Below are 23,737 nucleotides of genomic sequence, written 5' to 3' on the forward strand. Positions count from 1 at the left end.
AGACCTGAAACCATAAAACTCCTAAGAAAACATGGGAAGCAAGCTCTTGAACAACATTTTTTTGGATCTATCTCCTCAGGCAAGTACAACAAAAGAAAAATAAACACATGGGTCTACATCAAACTAAAAAGCTTTTGTATAGTGAAAGAAACCATCAACAAAATGAAAAGGCATCCTTCTGAATGGGAGGATACTTGCAAATGATCCAACCAGACAGGAATTAATATCCAAAATGATAAAGAACCCATATGACTCAATATAAAAGTGCAAAAAAAAAAAAAAAAAACCAAACAATCAAATAATGGGCAGATGACCTGAATGGACATCTCTCCAAAGAAGACAGACACGTAGCCAACAGATACATGAAAAGCTACTTAATCTCACTAATCATCAGTGAAACACAAATCAAAACCACAAGGAGATATCACCTCATACCTGTCAGAATGGCTATTGTCAAAACAACAAGAAATAAGTGTTGGTGAAGATAAGAGGAAAAGGGAACCATTGTATGCTGCTTTTGAAAATTGGTGCAGCCACTATGGAAAACAGTATGGTGATTCCTCAAAAAATTAAAAAACAGAATTAGCCTACAACCGAGGAATTCTAATTCTGAGTATTTACACAAAGAGCACAAAAACACTAATTCAAAAAGATCTATGTGTCCCTATGTTCACTGCAGCATTAGTTATAATACAATTTACAATCATAACAGCCAAGCTATGGAAGCAACTTAAGTGTCCACTGATAATACTGATAGATAAAGAAGATGTGGGATATATAAATATATACACACTCACACACACACACACACACACACACACACACACAGTGCAATTTTACTCAGTCACAAAAAAGATGAAATCTTGCCATTTGTTAGAACATGGATGGACCCAGATGGACAACATGGCTGGTATTAAGGTAAGTGAAATAAGTAAGGCAGAGAAAGACGAATACCGTATGATTTCACTTCTACGTGGAATCTAAAAGACAAAACAAACAAACAAGCAAACAAAGCAAAGCGAGCAGATGGGTGACACAGGGGAAGGGGAGGCAATGCCCAGCATAGGGACCAGAGTTAATAACACTGTAACCGCTTCAATGGTGACGGATGGTAGCGAGATTTATTGCGATCACTTCCCAATGTATATATGTGTTGAATACCTGTGTACACCTGTAATCTAACACCTATAATACTGCATGTCAGCTCTACTTCAAATAAAAACAAAACAAAACAAAAATGATAAGGTGTTTCATGAGTAAGTCCAGCTTAAGCTAGAAGGGAGAACCAGCATTGACTGCTTCGATGATTTATTGCACTCAGTGAGCTGCCGTTGAAATGACTTCAACATATGGGCTATCAATGGAGCGGCGTGTGGTACAGAGGTCCCCAGGCTACTCTCCTGGTATCCAAAGACTCACCTTCAGAGTTGGGGAAGAGCCGACATAAAGGGGAGGAGGATTCCCTTGCCAGCCCTCAAGTCGGTAGATGTGTCCAACGCGAGAGCAGGGGACAAACAGCAATTTGCCGCCACACTGCCATATCTATCGGGGGAAAACACATGTGGAAGTTGCTTCAAATATCAAAATAAATTATACTTGAAAATTTGTCTTATAAATGTAAATGTAAAATCTAAATTAGATACAGTGTCCATGGGGAATTCATAGATGAAACGAATCCTAAAATAGCGTTTTCAAACTCCTAGGATACCAAGCAAGGCAGTATGGAATGCAGTAATATTCCACTCCTCAGGGCCCCTTGTGTACTTGTAGCTTTAAACAACCTTCACCCAGTGTAACCTTGCAAAGGCACACAGATTCTTCATTCCTGATATCACTCGCCGTTTCCAAGGCTAATGGATTTCCCACCTGGGTGATTATTATAGTAACCTCCAAACTGGCTTCTTCACTTCCTGCTTCTCTCAACTCTATGCTATCCTTATTTATAGTAAGATTATTCCAGCTGAAGGGCAGCTCTGGGTCATGTTATTCTCTTGCTTAATAGCTCCAATAGGTTGCCCCTGGCTTATTAAATTCAGTAAAAATCTCTTGGCTCAGCATCGGAGTGCCTCCTCTATACAAGCGCAACATACGTGTCCACTTCCCCTTCTTGGATGTCTTTCTTACTCAGGCCATCAGGTTCTGCTAAACTGTGCTCTCGCTGTTTGCTGAACGTATTCTTCTTGTTCCCACCTTTGTACCTGCTAACCCAGTCTACCTGCCCTGGGGTCTCCTTCCCCCCCTTTATCTCGGCCTATCGATATGATGCCCACTTTCCTAGTCGGCCTCAAATCCTCCCTCCAGGATGATGCTGTTTCTTAATCACACCAACTGAATGCCATCTACCTTCTTATTGTGTTATGAATTTAATTCTAATCTCTCCTTAGGAACTCTAACTTCCTTGAGAGCAGGGAGTTATTCTTCTTTCGTCTCTGGACTTTTAAGACAAGAGCTAAGTATCTGTTTAACTCCAACTGTGATATAGTTCTCTTTCTTATTGACAGTGGGAGGGCAGGGTGGGAGCATGGACGTATTATTGTCCAAGGACTGCCTCAGCAACAGGGTGGGTGCTGCAGGAACGCAGCTCCAGGGTCAGTCTGAGGACGCACAGTCATGGCTGGGGTCTGCTTCTGTCCTGAATCACCATGTCCTACAGTGATAAAGGGCAACAACAGTGTCAGTGGATGGTCAAATGTGGCCCCCACACATGCAGATTCCCTAAAGGGCTTTTATAACAAAAAGCTTCAAGGCACAGAAAGCCTGGAGGGTAAGGTGGGGAGTGGGGCAAGGAGGTACTTTCATTTTTTTAAAAAGATTTATTTATCTATTTCAGAGAAAGAGAGGGAGAGAGAGTGAGTATGTGTGTGCAAGCAGGAGGAGGGACAGAGCGAGAGGGAAAGAGAAAATCCTCAAGCAGATTCCCCACTGAGTGCATATCCTGACACGGGGTTTGATCCCAGAACCCCGAGATGGTGACCCGAGCTGAAACCAAGAGTCGGACACTTGACTAAGCCACCCAGGTGCCCTGGAACTTTCATTTTTGAAGTTTGCTGGCTTCAGTGTTGCGATGAGCCATATAAACATAGAAGAAGTTGGGAGTTGGCATTTTGCCCTATTTTTTCCCCAAAGGCATGAATTTTTGTTAGTTGTTCTTTATAATTTAGAGAAATGCATTAAACATCCCCCCCCCCCCAAAAGAAACAAGCCTTATCTGAAAGTCACAAAAGTCGGTAACGACTTAGAAAACTGCGTTTGTTTAAATGAAATGCTGGGGCGCCTGGGTGGCTCAGTGGATTAAGCCGCTGCCTTCTGCTCAGGTCACGATCCCAGTGTCCTGGGATCGAGCCCCACATCGGGCTCTCTGCTCAGCAGGGAGCCTGCTTCCTCCTCTCTCTCTCTGCCTGCCTCTCTGCCTACTTGTGATCTCTCTCTCTGTCAAATAAAATAAATAAAATCTTAAAAAAAAAAATTAAAAAATAAATGAAATGTTACCTTGTATGAGATCTCAAAGTTTTCACCACCCCAGATCTGGAGGCCTGGATCATACAGACCCAGTTCAAAGAAGAACTCTCGTTCAATGGCAAATAATCCGCCAGCCATGGCAGGGGACCTAAGGGAAGAAACACTGCAGTAACTATTAAAGATAAACCCCCAGTCCCCCTTCACCAACAGACAACAGCCTGTTTGGAACACAATCTAAGTAATGCACAGAAGAGACAACACTGATGGCCAAACATTAAGAAATTACAAAGCCTTCACAAAACAATCTGTTTATAATTCTTTACTGAATTTACTGATTTCTATCTGAAATCCAATTTGCAGTTCATTATGAAGTAGCGCATTGCACCATTCTGCCAGGAGAGGGCGCCTTAGTTCCCTTGTTGGTTTGAAAATTTAAGCCTTGAGAGTTAGTTAAGATAGAATTTTCTCTTTCACTCCTAAAAATACTGAGCCATACAGCCATGGTCTGCTAACTGCTCCTACAATGATTTATGAGTCATTCTAGGATGAGTGAAACCATAGACCATGGAAGTAGTCTGTCATTTTTTAATTTTATAGCTCAGGGGCATGCCAAATAAGGGTGTAAATCATGGCTGAACAGTCACAGTTCATTCAGAGTTTGCAAATGTAGCACGGAAACGACACAGGAGAATTAGACATTAGCTATTTACTGTGTCGGGAGGTAGAAATGCAAAGGGGCGATCTGCGGGCTTCCTGAATGGAATCTTGAATTGGGTCCTTTCTGGGGACAAGCCACTCACATCTCTAGAGGAAGAAATTTTCATCCTGCGCCCCCAAAATTAATGATCAATGCGTCTTGATTCCTAAGTAGATTCCTCCATCTCAGAACCTTTTTCATCACTACACCTAACATTCAATTTGTCACTAATTCCTACTGATTTCACCTTGAAAAGGTATCTGGATCTTGTCCCTGCTGCTTCCATCCCAAACCAAGTTCCCGTCACGTGCACTGCTATGGTGACACCCCTGACTGTCTCTTCTTCTGTTCTGCCCTCATCCACATCGAATCTCACAGCAGGCACCGCAGACTCAGTGTGGGCCCAGGGATGCCAGCCTCTCTCCCTGCTCTCCATGAGCAGCAGGCTTTCTCCCGAGTTCTTCACTGCTCTGCTCACACCTCCAACATGACAAATGCTCCTCTCTCTCAGGGTTTCACCTCGACTATTCGCTCTCCTGAAAAGTTCTTCCTCCCTGTCCACAGGACCAACTCCTGGCCTTTCGGGCTCCTCCCAACTGGATGAGGTTCTCTCCCCGCTAAGCTCCATGTACACTGTGGCTTGCCTTCGTGCCGCTTTTGGCGGTTGCTATTCCAGAGTTATTCGTGTACTGATCGGTTTCATTTCTGTCTCACCCCTTATATTTTAAGAGCCACAAGAGAACATTTCTTTGAAAAATTTATCCCCAGGAAACAATGCCTCGCACATAATAAGCATTCATTAAATATTTGTTGAGAGGATAAATAATAAATCAAGTAATACCTTCAATATTAAAGGAAATCACATCAAGCGAAGCGATTCTCTTAAGGTATGCTGCCTGACTTGGTAAGCAGAGCTATTACATTCTTGGTTATTTTCATGGCACATTTATTTAACTCATTTAAAATTACTCCACTGTAACCATGCCTTTTTGATCTTTAAATGTATTCATGTTTACAGGGTGCCTGGGTGGCTCAGTTGGTTAAGCGACTGCCTTCAGCTCAGGTCATGAACCTGGAGTCCTAGGATTGAGTCCCACATCGGGCTCCCTGCTCCACAGGGAGTCTGCTTCTCCCTCTAACCTTCTCCTTGCTCATGCTCTCTCTCTCACTGTCTCTCTCTCTCAAATAAATAAATAAAAATAAAATATTTAAATGTATTCCTGTTTATCTCAGTGTGTATTTTAAGATTCATCTTAACATGAAAACCGGTGAGTTATTTAAAGGGATACCCCCATGAATTTTTCTAGCCTGCTTAAAAAAATTCCTTTACTAGCCATGCCCATGGAATTGGCAGAAATATAATCATTACCCTTTATTTTGTACACCAAGAAGTTCTTGTCAAATCAAGTATGTAAGCAGTATATTCTTGGACTGTTTCAAAAAAAGAACTTCAAAGGGAAATCTGGAAATTGTCAAAGCTTAAAATTCTATAATTTCCTTATGTTTGCCATCTCAGTATTTGAATATCATGACCCACCCAGATCCCGCCAGCATTTGCGTGACATTGGAAGCAACTTCCCAAAACAGGGTTCTAACATTATCAGTAGGATAACAAGGAGAGAGAGACCAAAAGCAGAACCATAAGATCTGAAAAAATTAGACACATTTAGAAGCTATACTAACATAAGACAAAAAAGTTTCATTTGGAGTCACTCTTGAAAGGCAGTGAATGTTTCAGCTAAACAACCAAAAGAATAGGGTAGGATAAACTATTCTATTTGTCCCATAAGAAGGGACAAAAGCTGACTTTGGAATAAAGTTTCCTTTTAATCAAATGTTCTTCTGAGAAGGAAGTAATAAAGGGTTCTATGTAATATTTTCCAAAGTCATGTATTTCTATGCACCAAACCTAACCTGGTACAAAAGTATTATTTATGAGTTAGCATACAAAACAAAAAGAAGAAAAAGACAAGAATTCTCTTCTATTTGCCTTTCATCGTTAACACTACGGCCAAGGGATCAAAGTGGACATGAAACTTGGACTGGAAATGATTTATGCCTTTTTAATTTACAGAATGAAACTATGGCCAAAAGAATACAATTTGATGTCTACTCTACTAGGACGGAAGGGCAAAGATTTTTTCTACTTCTATTTGAAACCAATGCCATATAACCCCATCCCTAGATTCCCCCCCCTCCACCCAACAAATGAAGCTTGCATTTAGGGAAAAAAACAATTACAAAGAAGCAAATGTGAATTCAAACCTCGGAAATAATGCAAGGGAAAAAAACTCTTACAGAATCTGCGATAGCAACTACAGTTCTAATAACAAACTTTTTAGCTTGGCAAGAGGTTAATATGTTAGCAGCCACTGGAGAAAAGAAAAACATGGAAGTGATTTAGTGATTACCGATATGGTTCAGTTTTTGTCTTTCTCATTCTCTTCTCGCGAGGGGTCAGAGGCACCCGTTTCCAGAGCATACTCCAATCCCATGCTCCTCGGGCATACCCATCTTCGTCACCACCCCCTTGGGGTACAATTTCATATGTGTTGCCATTTATGACATCTATAATCGGCACAGTGCAAATGGTTCTGTATTGTGTTGATGATGGCAGCAAAGATGAAATGCAAGGGTATGTATGGACCCACATATTTATACAAGCACATGGGGAAGGAAAAAAAAAAAAAGTACTTAGATAGACATTCCACATAAGAACATAAAGTAGCAATCTTTACCGATAAGGTTCAGTTTTATGTTTTCTTTTGGCCTTTTCCTTGTGGCTTAGAGGGATACGTTTCCATAGTAAACTCCAGTCCCAGGCCCCTCTGGCAAAACCATCTTCATCCCCACCTTGCTGCGGTTCAATGGAATAATCATTCCCATCTATGTAATCTATTAGAGGCACAGTACATGTAGTTCTGAAACATTTACAGAAAATGAAAAAGCGTTTAAGAACCCAGAACTGACTAGTTTAGCATGCCTAACTATATTGTCTCTTTTTATTATTGATTTTTTTTTTTTTTTGCATTGGAAGATTTTAATACCTAATGGAAAATTGAATGAATGTCTTTAAAAGTCAAGGAGCCCTTTTTTTGTGGAGGAAAGATGCAGCAGACTGTTCCCTTGGCTTACAGACAAATGTCAGGGACAAAGAGCCATGTCTTTGAACTTGATAGCGCTTTCTCATTTTTACTTTGGTCCTATAAGCAATTTTCTCCTGGTAATTTTTGCATTATTTACAAGATTTTCCTGGCTGTTATTTTCCCTCCTTATTTCTCCATTAAATAAAAATGAATATGCATATAAATGTAAATGTGCGTGAATGTGCGTGTGACCATGTGTGAGTGTGTGTGTGTGTACAGAAATAATACCAGCTACATACTCATACTATATACATTCCTTTGGAAAAACTTATTATGAAAATCTGTCTCTGTTCCTTGAGTGCATCAGGATCTTTTCCTGTTCCTTTAATTGCAATAAACAGCTGTCACAGCAAAAAAAAAAAAAAGTACAGTATTGTATTCCTGTTTTTTAAAAAGAGAAAAACAATCACTCAAAACCTGCTGAAGAACTTAAGTAGTGGCCTGAGAATGCAAAGCAAAAAATACCTCTTATTTGGGCTTCATAAAATGCTACTCCTATAAGACCAGTTATGATTAAGCCTGCAAAGATAATTTTGCACCCAGCTTGTTTTAATGGTCATCTTTGTCAGACAGGATTTTAAAATGCATTTCCTGAAACAGAGACTGCAGCTTTCATAACCATGTTAAGGTGCTTTTTAGAGGCTTAGAAACCAAAGAGAAGAGAAAAACCTCCAGGGCTTAGAATTCTGATGTGGGGGGACTAGATTCAAGCCAGCTGCTTTATTCTCTGCAGATGGTGGATTCCCAGGGGACAGTGGGGGCGGGGGTCACTGTGGGGTAGATGTGGGATTGCTGTGGACCCTGCAGAAAACCACTTCCTCACCGTGCCTGGAGACTGCCAGTTTTCACCTGGAGAGGGAAGGTGTGTTATCTTTCTTCACTTCTCATGATTCTCAGATTTCTAAATAAATAGTGTAAAGTGTCCTAGAGAGATCTCAGTTTGATAGTTTATTAGCTGCTTGAATCAGGGCAAATCAATTAATTTCTCTAGGCTTCAATATCCTCTTCAGTACCATGGAGCTAATAATATTTACCTTGCAGGGCTGCCGTGAGGATTAAAACAGCGTGTGAAAAATGTTTATGACTGGCCTTCACACCAAACCCTCTGATGCTTAAATCCCCCAAAGTTCACCCTTTGACTCATATTATTCACCACAGGGACATATCCCCCCCCCCCCCCCCGAATTCTGAAATAGTCAGAATTCTGGACTAAAAGCAGGAAAGGCTTCTGGAACTGGGAGACTGATGCTGCCTTCCACTGTTCAGACATTTAGACATTTCAGACATGTAAATGTAACGGCGACTGACACATTCCATGGGGTAGCTGTCGATTTCTAAACTTTAGAGTTTCCATAGGAACCCGAAGCCTTGACATGTGTCACAGCTGGTCTGAAGTAATAATTCAAAAGGGCATAAAAAACCAATAAGTGTAATTTCAGAGCGTGCGCCTTCAGGCTTTAGAACCGTTACCACAGGGTAGAGGGAGCCATTAATGTTACTCTTTGAGAAGGCTTCTTGGAGCTAGAGGATGTCTGTTCAATAACCTGACCACAAGACCATTCTTGAGTGAGACCCCCTTGGCTTTTCATCCCAAATGCCTGACTGCCTGCGTCTGAGTCACCCCCAAGGCTGGGCGGGCCCCAACCCCTGGACACAACGAGCTGAAGGAGCACTTATGCTCCTCCTCAATGCTTGAGGCGCTGAGGGAAACGAATCAGAAGAATGAGAAGATGATTTGTCCTTCTACGACAAGGTTTACTGTTCCCCCAGGAAAGAAAAGAAAGCAAGGTAATGTTACCTGTCCTTGGAAATGGGAGCTACCAGTGGTGCATACCAGTTAACGGCCACCTCACAGTGGGCATCAAGGTATATCAAAACCTTAAAGAAAAGAGGCAGGTGAAAGAACATTCCTCATATTTGGCACATCGTGTGTCACACACAATTTAAAACTAGATGGAAATATAAATCAGCATGAGAGTCCTTCTGATATACAAGTTATCTGTTTAATCTAGCCAGCATTTTCATTTCAATTAAAAAAAAAAAAAACCCAACATCCGAAGGGTACTTTAAAACATACATGATCGTTTACTTAGCAAATCCAAGATGATGAAAAGGTAAATATCCGACGTTTCCTACCTGTCCAAGTTTGGCCTTCTGGGCGCCAATACTTCGTGCTTGAATCAAACCTTCTCTTCTCTCATTTCGAAATACCTTCACTAAGCCATTCCACAGCTTAATATAGTCATCTAGTTTTCCTTTTAAGTGTTCTATGAATAAAAAAATTCAATCAACATTACAAATTACATTGATGTCTATAAACCAGTCATACTATAATTTTTTTCAAGGAACAGGAATCGGCAACAGGTCCTTTGGGCAGTCAATTTGAAACAGACTGAACGTTTGTGGGAAACTCAGGTAATGTGCATTATTTGAATTAATATTTGAGCTTAATACACCTACAGAGAACTGGTTAGCCTGAGAGTTATCAAAGATTTCTCCAAACATTAAATATATGATGACTAGGCTAGCTGACATGGAAACCGTTTTTATAAAAAATTCACAATTTTTTAATGTCATATCTAAAAGCTTTAAGGCAAACATTTTGTTTGCTTCGGCAGAAGAGAAGTCTCCAGATTTCTGAAGATACACTGACTATAAGTAACATTATGTGACTTTACTGGCGTCTACACAAGGTATAGGTTAACATTTGTTTCTTGGCCATCTTCCTCCCACTGTGATCAGCATTCAGGGTTGCAGTCTTGGTGTTATATAGTTCACATCAAGTTATCAAATAATAATCAAAGAATACAATTTTCTCTTTATTTTGGGTATCGACGAGAGTATGTATGTATGTATGTATGTATATACATATATATGGATATACATATAAAAATATATATGCATAAGTGAATATTTAAATGTAATATTTAGATATAACGAATAAACATACATGTATTTATTTACAATCTGGTGGAGAAAACTGTTAGAAAAATAAGACTCATTTGCCAAAATTTCTACCTTGGTTTTCCAGGTGCTAGAGTAGTTTTTATTTGTGTCACTATGAGCCCCTGAAATTGACCCATCATAGCCACAGCTAGCTCTTGGATCTCTAAAGATGTTTCTTGGGGACACAAAAAATATTTTTAAGTTGTTTAAAATTTTGGACCATGAATACATAAACAACAACAACAAAGGCTTTATTTATTTATTTTTTAAAGATTTATTTGAGAGCGACTGAGTGAGACAGAGCATGTGCAGGGGGAAGGGACGGCATGCGGAAGGGAGGAGAGAAACTGAAGCAGACTCCGCCCTGAGTGCAGAGCCCAGTGTGGGGCTCGATCCCAGGACCCCAAGATCATACCTGAGCCAAAACCAAGAGTTGGAAGCTAAACTGACTGTGCCACCCAGGTGCCCCATTAGCTCGACTGCATGATGTGCTGGTGCTTAAGTAGTCAAATCAGGCTATATACTTAATACTTGACTCATTTTTAGGGAGCTTATAATTAGAAATACATCTATATACAGGTATTTAGAATTGAGAAGAAAAAAAATCCACCTTTTTCTATTTTGGCATCCAGTTTTAATGAGTATTACAAATAAAATTCTTATGCTGAATTATATTTTTTTCCTAGAGAAATCTGGGTACTTTTCTCATCAATTTAAGTGATTTTTTTTGTTTTGTTTTTAAATCTTACCTTCTGATTTTTTTTCATCTCAGTAACAATCCTAAATTACTTTTTTGAAAGATTTTATTTATTTATTTGAGAGAGAGAGAGAAAACAGGGAGAGGGGCAGAGGGTGAGGAGGAGAGAGAATCTCAAGCAAACCCCCCACTGACGGGGAGCCCGGCACGGGGCTTGAACTCGCAATCCTGAGATCCCCGTCACAGCTGAAATCATGAGTTGGACTCTTGACTGACTGACCCACCCAGGTGTCCCAATCCTAAACTGCTTTTTAGAAAGTCTTTCTGAATTGCATTTTGGTGTTCTTTGGGCTATGCAATCTACATAAATCTAAAATAAACTGCTATGGCCAGAAATGAGCTGATAGCCTATTTTCCAAATGTAGATTCTTAGTTCAGGTGAGCCAACAGATCGGTTGGTCAATCAAATGACTTCTGGCTTCTTTGGGATCCGCCCTGTGGTAGATTCTAAGAATGCTCACAATTGGGGATTATTTATTCTTTCCAACCTGCTGGGCGCAAGCCAGACTATATACCTCGCCACGGTCCGTGAGATGGGGACAAAATGACGTGAGGCACTTGTGAGCACAAGGACTAAAATCCCACTAGTGCTTCACCATTAGCTTCTCCCTGCACAAGGCAGGAAATGTCTGAGATCAGGCTGCCATGCAATGGTGATGTGGGGCAGAGCTGGGCTGACCCACAGAAAAGACGCAATAGGAGCCAGGGAATGATACAGTCCTTGTGGTTGGTTACAAGCCACTGAGAGTGTGGAGCCCATTTGACCTCAGCTTCACTTAGCCTCAAGCTGCCTGACATACACGCATGCAGGAACATGCTCTATTTCAAGGTCCCACACCTTGTTTAGAGAGGACACTGTATTTTCCAGAAACCCAGATAGTATGAGCACCCAGCTCCTCTACAAGGTATTATCCTAGTATTTTGTCATTTAAAAAAAAATTATAACTCAAAGAACAAACCATGTTCCCACTCACAGGCCAGGACTGACAAATTTTAAGGTTGTTTTGAAATTGGGAAAGTTATAGACTTTCTGTAGCTCTGTTCAAGAGTATAACCCCAACAAATGCTTTACTGTACTCTGTAAGTGAAGCGGGCCGTGCACTTGATTGCTGTTAAAATGTGTTATAAGAGCCTGAATATTAGAGGTTTACAACAACAGAAACACTGATCACCAAAATACTAAGGTAAAATGGACAATAACCTGAAGTCTAAATTTTGTGCTCCTTTTCGAAGCCAAACAGCTATTTTAGGATGGGAAACATACTTTAGTATTTCTTCACTTTTTTTTTTAAGGATATGCTAAGCTTCTATTTGTATTAATAACATAGGGCTTCTTAAAAACAGCATAACCACATACATGAGATTTCTCAGTTATTTTTGTAGATGTAGGTTTTCCTAAATCTAAAATATTGTCGATACCAAGAGGATTACTTTAAAACCTATTTTCAAATATTTAGCTTGAGACAGGAATGTGTCTCAATGATTGTGTTCCTTAATGAACATACTCCTATCATAGAAAATTGCAACCAAGATAAGATGTCTAAGTGAAAGGGCATTTGACAGGACTAAGAAGTTTAAAGTTTACATTCTTTAGTGTAATTAAAGGTGATTAGTTAGAAAAAAGTGATTAGTTGTATAAAAATGACTGGGAAAGGAAATCGGCCATATTTCTATTTCTTCTCTGTGCTAACGCATGTATACAAGATCAAGATTCTGGTCATGTCCTTGCCAAAACAGCAGAGGTTTATCTAGACTGCAAGAGTTACAAATGAAGTTTTGGAGAAAGCTTTTTTGTAAAGCTGTTCTGAATGGTATTTTCATGCTACCCATGTTCTGTCTGCGCTGAATATATTCAGTGGTATCACTACTTGTACACAAAAACTCTCTGCAAAACTTAGTTGTCAAAAAGCAAATATCCTGCTGTTATCGAGTAGCCTGAGCTCTTTGGTCAATATTCAAAGAATTCAACTCAGTTTTATGACAGGCGAAGAGGAGTAAGTAAATATCCAGATCTGGGTTTCTGCAGCACAATTACATTTTTTACTTAGCATGCTGATTTGGATGTGAACTATAGCATTATCTATCTTCTCATACTTGTGCCATTAAGAAGATACATTCAGCTTACAATAATGGATCTACTTAAAGAAAAAAATGTTAATTTAAAAAACCCACTTATCTGGAAAACCACCGCTCAATCTCTGTCTTGCCAAGTTGAACCAAGACTATGCAATACCTCCCTAATGATAAGAGCTGACTCCTTAAAAAGAATAAAAAATAAAATACAATTTCCTTTTAGTCAATGTACTACATCAAATATAGAACAAAATAAGCTCCAGTAGCTACTTTGTATTATAAATAACAATGGCCCACGGTTTCTGGTCAAATTCCATATTTGCATCACTGTTCAAGTGCAAAATACAGACTATTAAACAGGTATGTGGGTGTCACTTTGACAACCACGAATGGAACATCAGGTGGCATTGCAACATACACACACTTACACTTTTTTGATCTTTCAGTAAATCATCTCCAAAACCAAATTTTTATAAAATCCAAGACCCGGAAAATTGGTAACATGTAAGATGGTACCTAAGCACACAGATTTATGAGCCTGTAGATTTGGATGCATCTGTTAACTACTATCTCTGTGGTGTTTGGCAAGTTACTTAACATCTCTGAGCCTCGTGTGTAAAATAAGGATGATAACAACTTCCGCCTCAAGGATTATTGTCAGGATTAAACAAAATAATCCATACACAATGCTTGGCACATGGCCAACTTGCTGGTAACAGATGCTGTCAAGGGATGCTGATTATTAATTTTTAAAGGCTAATTAATTTTAAAATTACATTTTATAATTGTTCCTAATTAACTTATTTCATAGACAAAATGTCAATTTTCTATAGCCATTACCTTTATTACTGAAATCATCAATTAACACAATTTCTGCTAAATATTTCCTTGGAGTCCTTTTAATTACACTGTGGACTGTTCTCATGAGGGTTGACCATCCTTCGTTATGGAAGACAATGACAACACTGGAAGTGAGCAGGTTTTCATCATAATGCCAATACTTGCACCTGCAAAAGGAAAATTTCACCGTGTTTACTTAGAGGAAATGTATAACGCAGGGTACCACACCTACTATGATTATGTTTTCTGATTGAATTAAATATCATTGACTTAACCGACCTTAGTGAATGAGACACAACCTTTTGTGTCTTAAGAGAAGCACAAAACAGAAGAGAGAAGATGCTATGAGATGCAGAGACTCATCGATAGAGCTCCTTCCTAACCAACTGACACTTGCTGCGTGGATAAAGAGAATTAATTTCTGGGTATGTGCTTCCCAGCTGGGGATGTGTCAGATATTATTTACAGCTATCAGGGCTGAGTTGTTTTTTTCCATGACTTAGATCTCAGTTTATTTTTCTTTTTTAAAACTTGAGTTTCTAGTGCAAAGGATTTGTTTCACTTGCCGTGTACAAACCACTAGGTAGCTGTGTTTGAAAGCTGTACCACTCTAATACGGTTAAAACATTCAGAACAAAACAACAACAAAACCCGTTAAATAGGCTGACTTGTGGCATATAGCAGAATAGCAGACATTAAAAAAATTAGTGTTGGATGAATTTTAAAGGTTCTAGTAAGGTTTAGTTATTAGATTAGCTAAAGGATATTTAGCTATTTTATTGTTTTATTTTTATTTTTTTAATTTAAATTCAATTAGTGAACATGGAGTGGCTCATTAGTTTCTGATGTAGTGCTCAACGATTCATTCGTTGCATGGAACACCCAGTGCTCATCTCATCACGTGCCCTCCTTAGTGCCCATCACCTGGTTCCCACATCCTCCCACCCCCCTCCCTTTCTGCAACCCTCAGTTTGTTCCCAGAGTCCAGAGTCTCTCATGGTTTGTCTCCCTTCTGATTTCTTCCCATTCAATTCTGCCTCCCTTCCCCTATAATCCTCTGTGCTATTTCTTATATTCCACAGATGAGTGAAACCATGTAATAATTATCTTTCTTTGATTGACCTATTTCACTTAGCATAATACCCTCAGTTCCATCCATGGTGATGCAAATGGTGGGTGTTCATCCTTTCTGATCGCTGAGTGATATTTCACTGTTTATATGAACTACATGTTCATTATCCATTCATCTGTTGAAGGACAAACTTGGCTCCTTCCACAGTTTGGCTATTATGGACATAATGCTGCTATGAACATTGGGGTGCATGTGCCCCTTCTTTTCATCACATCTGTATCTTTGGGGTAAATACCCAGTAGTGCAGTTGCTGGGTCATAGGATAGCTTTATTTTTAACTTCTCGAGGAGCTTCCATACTGTTTCCCAGAGTGGCTGCACCAGCTTGCATTCCCCCCACCAGTGTAAGAGGGTTCCCCTTTCTCCACATCCTCGCCAACACCTGTTTCCTGTCTTTTAATTTTAGCCATCCTAACTGACATAAGGTGGTATCTCATTGTGGTTTTGATTTGTATTTCCCCAATGACACTGATGTGAAGTATTTTTTCATGTGTCTACACAAAATTATTTGAAACAACTGTAGTAGGAATAAAGTTCCCAAAAGCCTTTTTCTAATTGAAAGGAGAGTCCAACCAGGGCCTGATAAATATTCAAGGAGCAAGAGAAGGTTCAATGAGTTTCACAAAATATCTATATATTATACAGATATATACATACATGTGTATATATTAATGCACATTTATTTTTGTTTATTTTTTAACCCCAAAGCTTTTCTTGAAGTAAATAAGCTTGTTTCCAAGATTAAATTTAAAACCATGAGAGCAATAATTAACATTATCAGCCTGATAACCTATCCCAGCATTTAGAATAGTAACTGTTTTTTAAAATGGGGCCTGACCCAATACAGATGGAAACAGCCTTTTCTTAGGTGTTTATTTTCCTTTCAAAATTGTTCTAAATTATCTATGTTTTTAGAGGTTTCTGTAGAAATGCAGACTGAGTCTGGTAATCCATTTAAGTCCAATTTCCTACATCTGCATTTTCTCATTAAACAAGTATTAATTACCTATTACGCCCATGCTCTCTAAGCGAGGCCCCAGGGCTATCGCATTGAGGGGGTTCCCCATGGTTTCTGCCCTTCCGAAGCCATGGTCCTACAGGGGAATCAAGATGCAAAACAAATACCTGTATTTTCCCTGAGTGTGTTGGTGCAAAAACCAGGGTATATATGACAGATGGACCTCACCTAGCCTCAACACATATGGTCAGGGAGGGCTCCTACAGTCAGTGATTTGAGGGTGAGACCAGAAAGATGATTAAAAAAAAAAAAAAAAAGTACTGACCCTCAAAAAGTGGGGAGAGAGTAAGGAGGAAAGATAAAAGCACAAGAATGAATCATGCGCATATGATATAGATACTATAAGAAGTTGGACGAGTGGGGAGCCTGGATGGCTCAGTTCTTAAGCGTCTGCCTCTGGTTCAGGTCATGATCCCAGGGTCCCATAGAGCCCCACGTCATCCCACTCCCTGCTCAGCAGGGAGCCTGCTTCTCCCTCTCCCACCTCCCTTGCTTGTGTTCCCTCTCTCACTGTGCCTCTCTCTGTCAAATGAATAAATAAAATCTTAAAAAAAAAAAAAAAGAACTTGGAAGATCTGTATCATTAATTAAAATATGAAAGATAAACACAAGTTAAAGAGGAAAAGTTACCAAAAAGGGCATTTGCAGTATAACAAATATCAACTTCTTATATGCCTGGAAATGTTCTACGTGCTTTACTTTTATTAATTTATTTAATCTCCCAATACCACTCACTCTGAGGTCAGAATTATAAATGTCTCTGTTTTACAGACGAGGGGACTGAAACTCAGAAATGATTTATCTAAGATCATACAGCTAGTAAGTAATGAAGCCAGGAAATAAACCTAGGCTATCTTGAATTTAGAAGAATCTTGTTAAGCATAAAACAAATGAAAAAAAAAAAAAAAAAACTAGCTGTACCTATGTATGAATGGCTAAAAACTGACCTAAGATCTAAGAACTGAGGATGAAACCAAGTATCATCTCCATACAAGGCACCCATGGAACATACTGTTAGGTGATGGGAACTATTTTCCCTCCCCTCTGCAGCGAGGAGATGGCCCCAGAAATACGGAAGGAGTAGTGCAGTGTGGCAGCATCTAGCAACAGATTAAACCAAGAGGGCTCTAGTGTAACCCAAAGTTGAGATGGGCGAATGCTCTTTCAGAATGAGTTAAAAAATACAGTAGTGGAAGAATGCGTATCTTGAAAGATGTGATGAGCGTTTCTGGAGAGAAACCAATCTGGGCACATAGGTTTAATTTAATTTTTTAAAAAACATTTTATTTATTTGACAGAGAGAGAGAAAGAGTGTGTGTGAGTGCACAAGCAGTGGGAGGAGCAGAGGGAGAGGGAAAAGCAGGGAACCCGATGTGGGGCTCAATCCCAGGACGCCCAGGATCATGACCTGAGCCGAAGGCAGACACTTAACTGACTGAGACACTTAACTGACTGAGCGATTTAAAATTAAACCTGTGGCGCCCCACAGGTTTAATTTTAAATGGGTAGGGATAACAGTCCCCCAAACAAATTCTAACCCCGATGTAAGTTCAGGCAACCTTTTTCTTTCTCTGAGTAGAACCACTGAGTTTAAAGCAACAGAACCGGAGAGCACAGACAGCAGTTTTGATTTGTAACAGACACCAGAGATGTGAAAATATTTAAGACATGGTAGGACATTTGGGACTTGCTGATTTCTAAGGCAGAAGATGACAACTTGGGGGACACCAGGGTGTCACAGTTTACTCTCTGATTCCTTGATTTCGGCTGTGGTGGGGATCTCAGGGTCATGGGACTGGGCCCCAGGTCAGTCCCTGTGCTCGGTGCAGAGTCAGCTTCAGATTCTCTCTCTCTCTCCCTCTGCCCCTCCCCCTGCCCACGCTGTTCTCTCTCTAAACCAAATAAATAAAATCTTTAAAAATGGATGACAACTTGGGGAAACGAGCAGATGGGGGCTTTGAATGGAAGAGAAAGGAGCTGAAAACACAGAGGGACTGAAGGGGAACGGGGAGAGGTAGAGTGAAGTCAGGAGTCAGCGTACGTTGAGGGACACCATCACTGTCCTGGGGAGAGCTGCACGTGGAGACAGTTTAAAGGTCTGGGCACGCTACCTTGCCTTCCTCCATAGGACAAGGGGACAAGAGAGCTGGAATAGAGTGTGCTGTCTCATCTTTTCATCCCCTCTTGCCTACATACAGTTCAGAAATAACTCCAAAGATGTTTAGATTGTGTGACAGTTAACAACTCTTGGTGTTTATTTTCCCTGTCCGTCTCAAAAATAACCAAAGCAAAAAAAAAAAAAAAAAAAATAACCAAAGCAATATACAACTTGTACAATACAGAAGTGTACGAAGGTGAAAGCTCCCTCCTTTACCTCTCCCCATCTATGTCAAATCTCACCTCTTAGGAGAAATCATTGCTAATAGTTGGCTGTGTATTTTTTTTTTTTAAGATTTTATTTATTTATTTATTTATTTGACCGTGATCATAAGTAGGCAGAGAGGCAGGCAGAGGGGGAGAAAGAGAGAGAGAGAGGAGGAAGCAGGCTCCCCACTGAGCAGAGAGCCTGATGCCCCTGGGATCATGACCTGAGCCCAAGACAGAGGCTTTAACCCACTGAGCCACCCAGGCACCCCTGGCTGTGTATTTTTGAAATTTTCTTATACTCACTCAGACGTATAAATGTGTATGTGTATATATACACAACACACAACATATATTCAGATAAGTAGGTATAAATTCTTCTTTCATGTGATTATGTACAGATTTATCTTATTATCTCTTTTTAACTTTTTAACTACTGCATAATATTCCACAGTATGGCTGGCCCATAATTCACTTAACCATTTCCTTATTGATGGACATTTCAGTTGACTCTAAAATTAATGTTACAATGATCATCCTTGTGCATATACCTCCATGCCTTTGCTTAGGCATCTTTCCTATAAAATGCTCAAGGGTGTATGCTCATTAAAGGACAGGAGTCTCATCTGTTTTGCTCACCATAATCTAACACAAAATAGTTGCTCCATAAATATTTATTCAGTTGCTCTGGGGATATTTTTGGAAGACCTCTGGATGCATTCTCTTTTCTCGGTCATGTCCAACCTCCCCCCTACAACCCTTCTAATTTGAGGTAGCCTCAAGAACAAGTCCACATGGCCAGTGGAGGAGGGGACATTCCTCTTCCACAGAAAGGGGAAGGAAAAGCATTATTAGTAGCGAGGGATAGAAAAACTGGAGGGAACAAGATGGGAATGAAAGCAGATAGAAGAAAGGATGTGTGCTTGGCCTCCATTTCTGAACCTGAGCAGGAGATCACCAGCAGGGTATGGTTGTGGCACAGAACAGAAATAATGTTGAGGTGTACTAAGGCAGAGAGGGTTAAACACAATCCCCTTTCCCACCTCTTCTTTGCAGTCTCCCTTGGCTCTAGGATGGAACCGGAGAGCTTGGTATTTCCACATGCTTCCAGTGGGAGCACAGAAGGCAGACGAGCGTTAAGATCTAGGGGCCTGCCAAGAATCACTATGGGAAGGGGTAAGATGATATGTAGCAGAGCTATGGGGTAGAAGACTTAAGCTAGGGACTGGCCCTCAGGGTTCAGAGGATCCACAGTGCCAGTGAAAGCCAAAATGGAGATGAGTCCCTGGAGTGGGGCACGTGGGGAAGGGGCCATCCATCCCAAGGAGAGCAGGAGAACTGACAAGAAGTGACTACAACAGGGGTTCCTTCAGCAGCAAATGAAAAAAGAGGTCAATACACCTGGGAAGACAGGAGGAGGCAGCAGGGATGGAGGGTCAACAGTCTAGAGCTGCCCACAACACCTCAAGAATGCAAAACTGTCCTATCACCTGGATGTGACAGAAGAAAGGAAAGGAAGAGATGAGACACTGTGGAGAAGAAACAGCCCAGAGAGGGAATATGAACTTCAGGCTGACAGGACACTAGCCCAAAGGAGACCTTTACGCCAATTCAGATTGGGTTTCCTTTAATGACTAGCTTTCATTGGCCACCATCAGCCTGAATGCAGGTTCAAGAGGAAGTTTAGCTCTTGGGCAGCTTCTCTGACTTCCCATTGTGAGGTAAGTCCACTGCCTGGAGCATACGGAAAGAGAGCTCATAATATACATAAGCCTTAGTATTGAAAGAAGCACCCAAGGTATTGAGGTAAAACCCCCTATTTTGCATCATTCCCCTCACTTTACTGGTGTAGAGTTTATAAGTTCGAATGAGAAGCAAGGTCAGCTGAACCAAGAATGCCACATTTAAAGGGGTGGGTTTTGTTATAGACTTTTGGCTAATTTCTGCTCTCCGGCGCTTCATTTTCCAAGACAGCTTATAAATCCTCTAACGTCAAGGACAAATCAAGGTCACAAATAATTCATATTCAGATTACAGGTTTGCAGTGATTAAAGCTACTCTTATTCTTAAAGTTATTTAACAAAGTATGATCATAGCGACAATGTGGGCCAGGTCCTGGGGATCAGAAGAAAGGATGGGAATAAAAATTCTCATGGCTGTTATTCTATAACTTAAAAAAGTAGATTTCAAAACCAAAAGTGAAATACCTATGTATAATTCACTTGTATTCTCTGTACCAGCTATGTTTTTAAGGTCTGTAACATGATATATGGCTTTGTTGTACTTAGACTTTATCAATAAATAATATCTAATTCAGCAGAGTATGAAAAACACAACATTCTTAGGCTGCCAACCCCTGTAATCCACATAGACTATCATTGATCTATGGTAGAGTGTACGTGTGTGTGTTCACACATGCATCCACATGCTTTTTTAGGCATGGGAAACAAACCCTCAATTTGGGGAACACTTTTTAAAATTATCTACTTTTACTTTTAAATAAATTAGGGATATTTCCTGTCTCCATCTAAAACCTTTTTTGCTCATTCCCATGATAAAGTAGAAAATTGCTTATGATTTACATGAAACAGTGCTGACACCCAACGGCTGAATAAATTAGTAATGTAGAATATAAAATTTAACTTAGCATTCAGAAACCAATATACATTTTCAATGAAAGGAGAATTACCACTGTTAAACTAAATCGCTCAAGTCAACAGACTGGGGGGAGTGGATTTTACCCCGGTATTCAGGATCCATGCACTTTGACTGAAATGACACGAAGTAAGCTCCTTGAGAACATGCTACGGTAGAATGTCTTCCTACAGTTCATTACACACACCGAGATGAAGAACGAAAGCATCAAAGAAATTTATAAATTACGCTTCCTGATCACCATTCTCTGAATATGCTCCTTTCTGTCGATGCCGTTCCCCGAAAAGCCTGCTATAATCCAGATTTGGACTTGCTACCATAAAGATGCACTATTACAACCCTTACTCTGGATAAGAATCCTTTACAAAAGCAATTTAAAATTACACTGGCACTGGATATATTTTTCTGCGACCATATCATACTGCTAGATCACAAACCCCTACAACTTTTCTCGCCTGATTAGCATTAAGTCTAATGTTTTTCATTTCATTCATTCTAATGTTTCTCATTTTCATTCTGTGTTTCTGCAGCTGAATGCCACATAAAGCACCGTGTTTACACCTATCACATTTTACATTTTTGGCTTGGGTACATGTTCCAGCAGGATCTGCTCTCTTTGAGGATTTTGTCAATTGGTGTATACAACCGTTCCTCCTGTTTTTTTATGTGGAAGACTGAAATTAGTATGATTTCTATCTCTGTATCCACTGTTTATATGGACAAATATGAGAAGGTCAAATACAGTGCCTGAAAGCTATGTGTAATCCTTGAGAGGCTGCTATCACTCTACCCATCAATTTCATCTAACTGCACAATATTTCACACTACATTTCTTTACCTGGTCCACAAGGATCTGAAAACTTGACTCAGATATGCAGCTACATCAAGATGAATTAGGTATCACACAGTCTCCTGGTCCACTGGTATAAATTCTTTTTTTTTTTTTTTAAGATATAATTGCTGTTAGTTTGATTCCTTTTCATAAACCCAAGCTGGTACCTAGTGAAGGTTACTTTCTAAGTATGCATAAGTGATCGCTCCTGGGATCTTTTTTGGGGTGGGGGGACAGATGCCTTTTATTGGTCTAAGCAACGTACAGAGTAATAGGCTTGGGCAGAGCTCCCCTGTCTGTCCTGGCTCCCATCTTCCCTCTCCTGGGAGTTAGTGATTCACCCCTAGGGGAGAAGAGTGTTCTGGGTAGGGGTGACAGACAGAGCCAGGATAAATACAGAGCTGGGATCTGAAAGGGAATCAGGGTGAAGAAGAAAATATAGGTTTACCAGATCATCCAAATAAAAAGTCCGTCAGGGTAGAAGAGAGGCTGTTTCCCCACATGGGCCCCTCTGCCCTTGCCAGGAATGGGAGGGGGCAGGAAGCTTCTGCTAGAGATTTCCTACTGTGCCCTTCGTGCCATCAGCATCTCCCGGATGTTGTCCTCAGCTTCCTTCACACTCCGCTCTAGGTAGGATTTCTTCTGCTCTAATTCTTTAATTTTTTCCTCTGCTATTTTCTGTTTCTCTAACAGCTGACTGTGAATTACCTCCTTGGACTGAAGAATAAACATTCTTCCTACACCTTCATACATGTTAGTCTCATCTACCAAAGTCATAATCTCTGTATCTGTAAGATATGCATGCTTTTTCATTCTGTTTAGCGGTTCAACCTGTATGTCTGCAAGCTTCACCTTCTGTTGAATGTTAATTACTTTGGCTTGAAACTCTGTGAAGGCCTTCTTTAACTCCAGATCCATGGGAGCCACCATCTTGGTTCCCGTTCCTGGGATCTTAACAGTAGTATATCAGTGCCAAGTTTCCAGAAGCAAACTTTCTCTCTCCTCTCTGGAAAGTGCAAGGAACTATTTTCCCACCTCCAGCTTTCTTCACAATACTTCCGGATTATTATTATTATTATTATCATTATTTTTAAAGATTTTATTTATTTATTTGACAGAGAGAGATCACAACAAGTAGGCAGAGAGGTAGGCAGAGAGGAGTTAGCAGGCTTCCCACCCAGCAGAGTCCGATGTGGGGCTCAATCCCAGGACCCCGAGATCATGACCTGAGCTAAGGTAGAGGCTTAACCCACTGAGCCACCCAGGCACCCCAATACTTCTGGATTATTGACAGCACTTCCTCTCAAACTCATGGGGTAAGTTCCTCAGTAACTGGTGCTACAAGAGATTTATTTATTTATTAAAGATTTATTTATTTTAGAGAGAGTAAGAGAGCACGCGAGCGAGTGGGGGGGAGGAGCAGAGGAAGAGCGAGAGACAATATTAAGCAGACTCCTCACTGAGCACAGAGTCTGCCACGGGCTAGATCTCATGACCCTGAGATCATGACCCGAGCCAAAATCAAGAGTTGGATGCTTAAACAACTGAGCCACCCAGACGCCCCTAGAAGAGGCTATTAAAAGCCTCAAAAATTTAATGTATTTAGGTGCTTCCTTATTCCATGCGCACTGTTTTGGAATTTAATTCCCTCTTTACCATGTTGTTATAAAACTTTCAATATGGAGATCACTCATGCATCTAAGAAAGAAATAAGAGTACGCACATGTCTCTTTTTTCTCATATGTAAAACCACATAATATGCCTGAATCATCTGGCTACTCTTTGTTTTTGTTTTTTTTATTTATTTTACTCCAAACAG

At 40.2% G+C, this 23,737-nt stretch overlaps 1 protein-coding gene and 1 pseudogene across 4 annotated transcripts in view; both read right to left on the reverse strand.

Moving 5' to 3' along the window:
- The window catches only part of GALNT7 (polypeptide N-acetylgalactosaminyltransferase 7), a 143,928-nt gene that overhangs the window by 15,803 nt on the left and 104,388 nt on the right, over window positions 1–23,737 (reverse strand). The window contains exons 3-9 of one of the 3 annotated variants that reach the window (XM_082726946.1): window positions 13,919–14,085; window positions 9,439–9,569; window positions 9,101–9,180; window positions 6,895–7,077; window positions 6,568–6,750; window positions 3,490–3,607; window positions 1,420–1,542 (exon numbers count right to left, since the gene is read on the reverse strand). In XM_082726946.1, coding sequence (XP_082583072.1) covers window positions 1,420–1,542; window positions 3,490–3,607; window positions 6,568–6,750; window positions 6,895–7,077; window positions 9,101–9,180; window positions 9,439–9,569; window positions 13,919–14,085 — 985 coding nt within the window. The remainder of the gene's footprint in view (window positions 1–1,419; window positions 1,543–3,489; window positions 3,608–6,567; window positions 6,751–6,894; window positions 7,078–9,100; window positions 9,181–9,438; window positions 9,570–13,918; window positions 14,086–23,737) is intronic. The other 2 variants (XM_082726945.1, XM_082726944.1) reach the window with 2 other exon arrangements.
- Window positions 22,210–22,848, reverse strand: LOC309863805 (prefoldin subunit 1 pseudogene; annotated as a pseudogene). The gene has a single exon. The product of its transcript is annotated as a prefoldin subunit 1 pseudogene (transcript).

The sequence above is a fragment of the Mustela nivalis genome, assembly GCF_964662115.1.
Source record: "Mustela nivalis genome assembly, chromosome: 4".
In the NCBI taxonomy this organism is placed as follows: Eukaryota; Metazoa; Chordata; class Mammalia; order Carnivora; family Mustelidae; genus Mustela; species Mustela nivalis.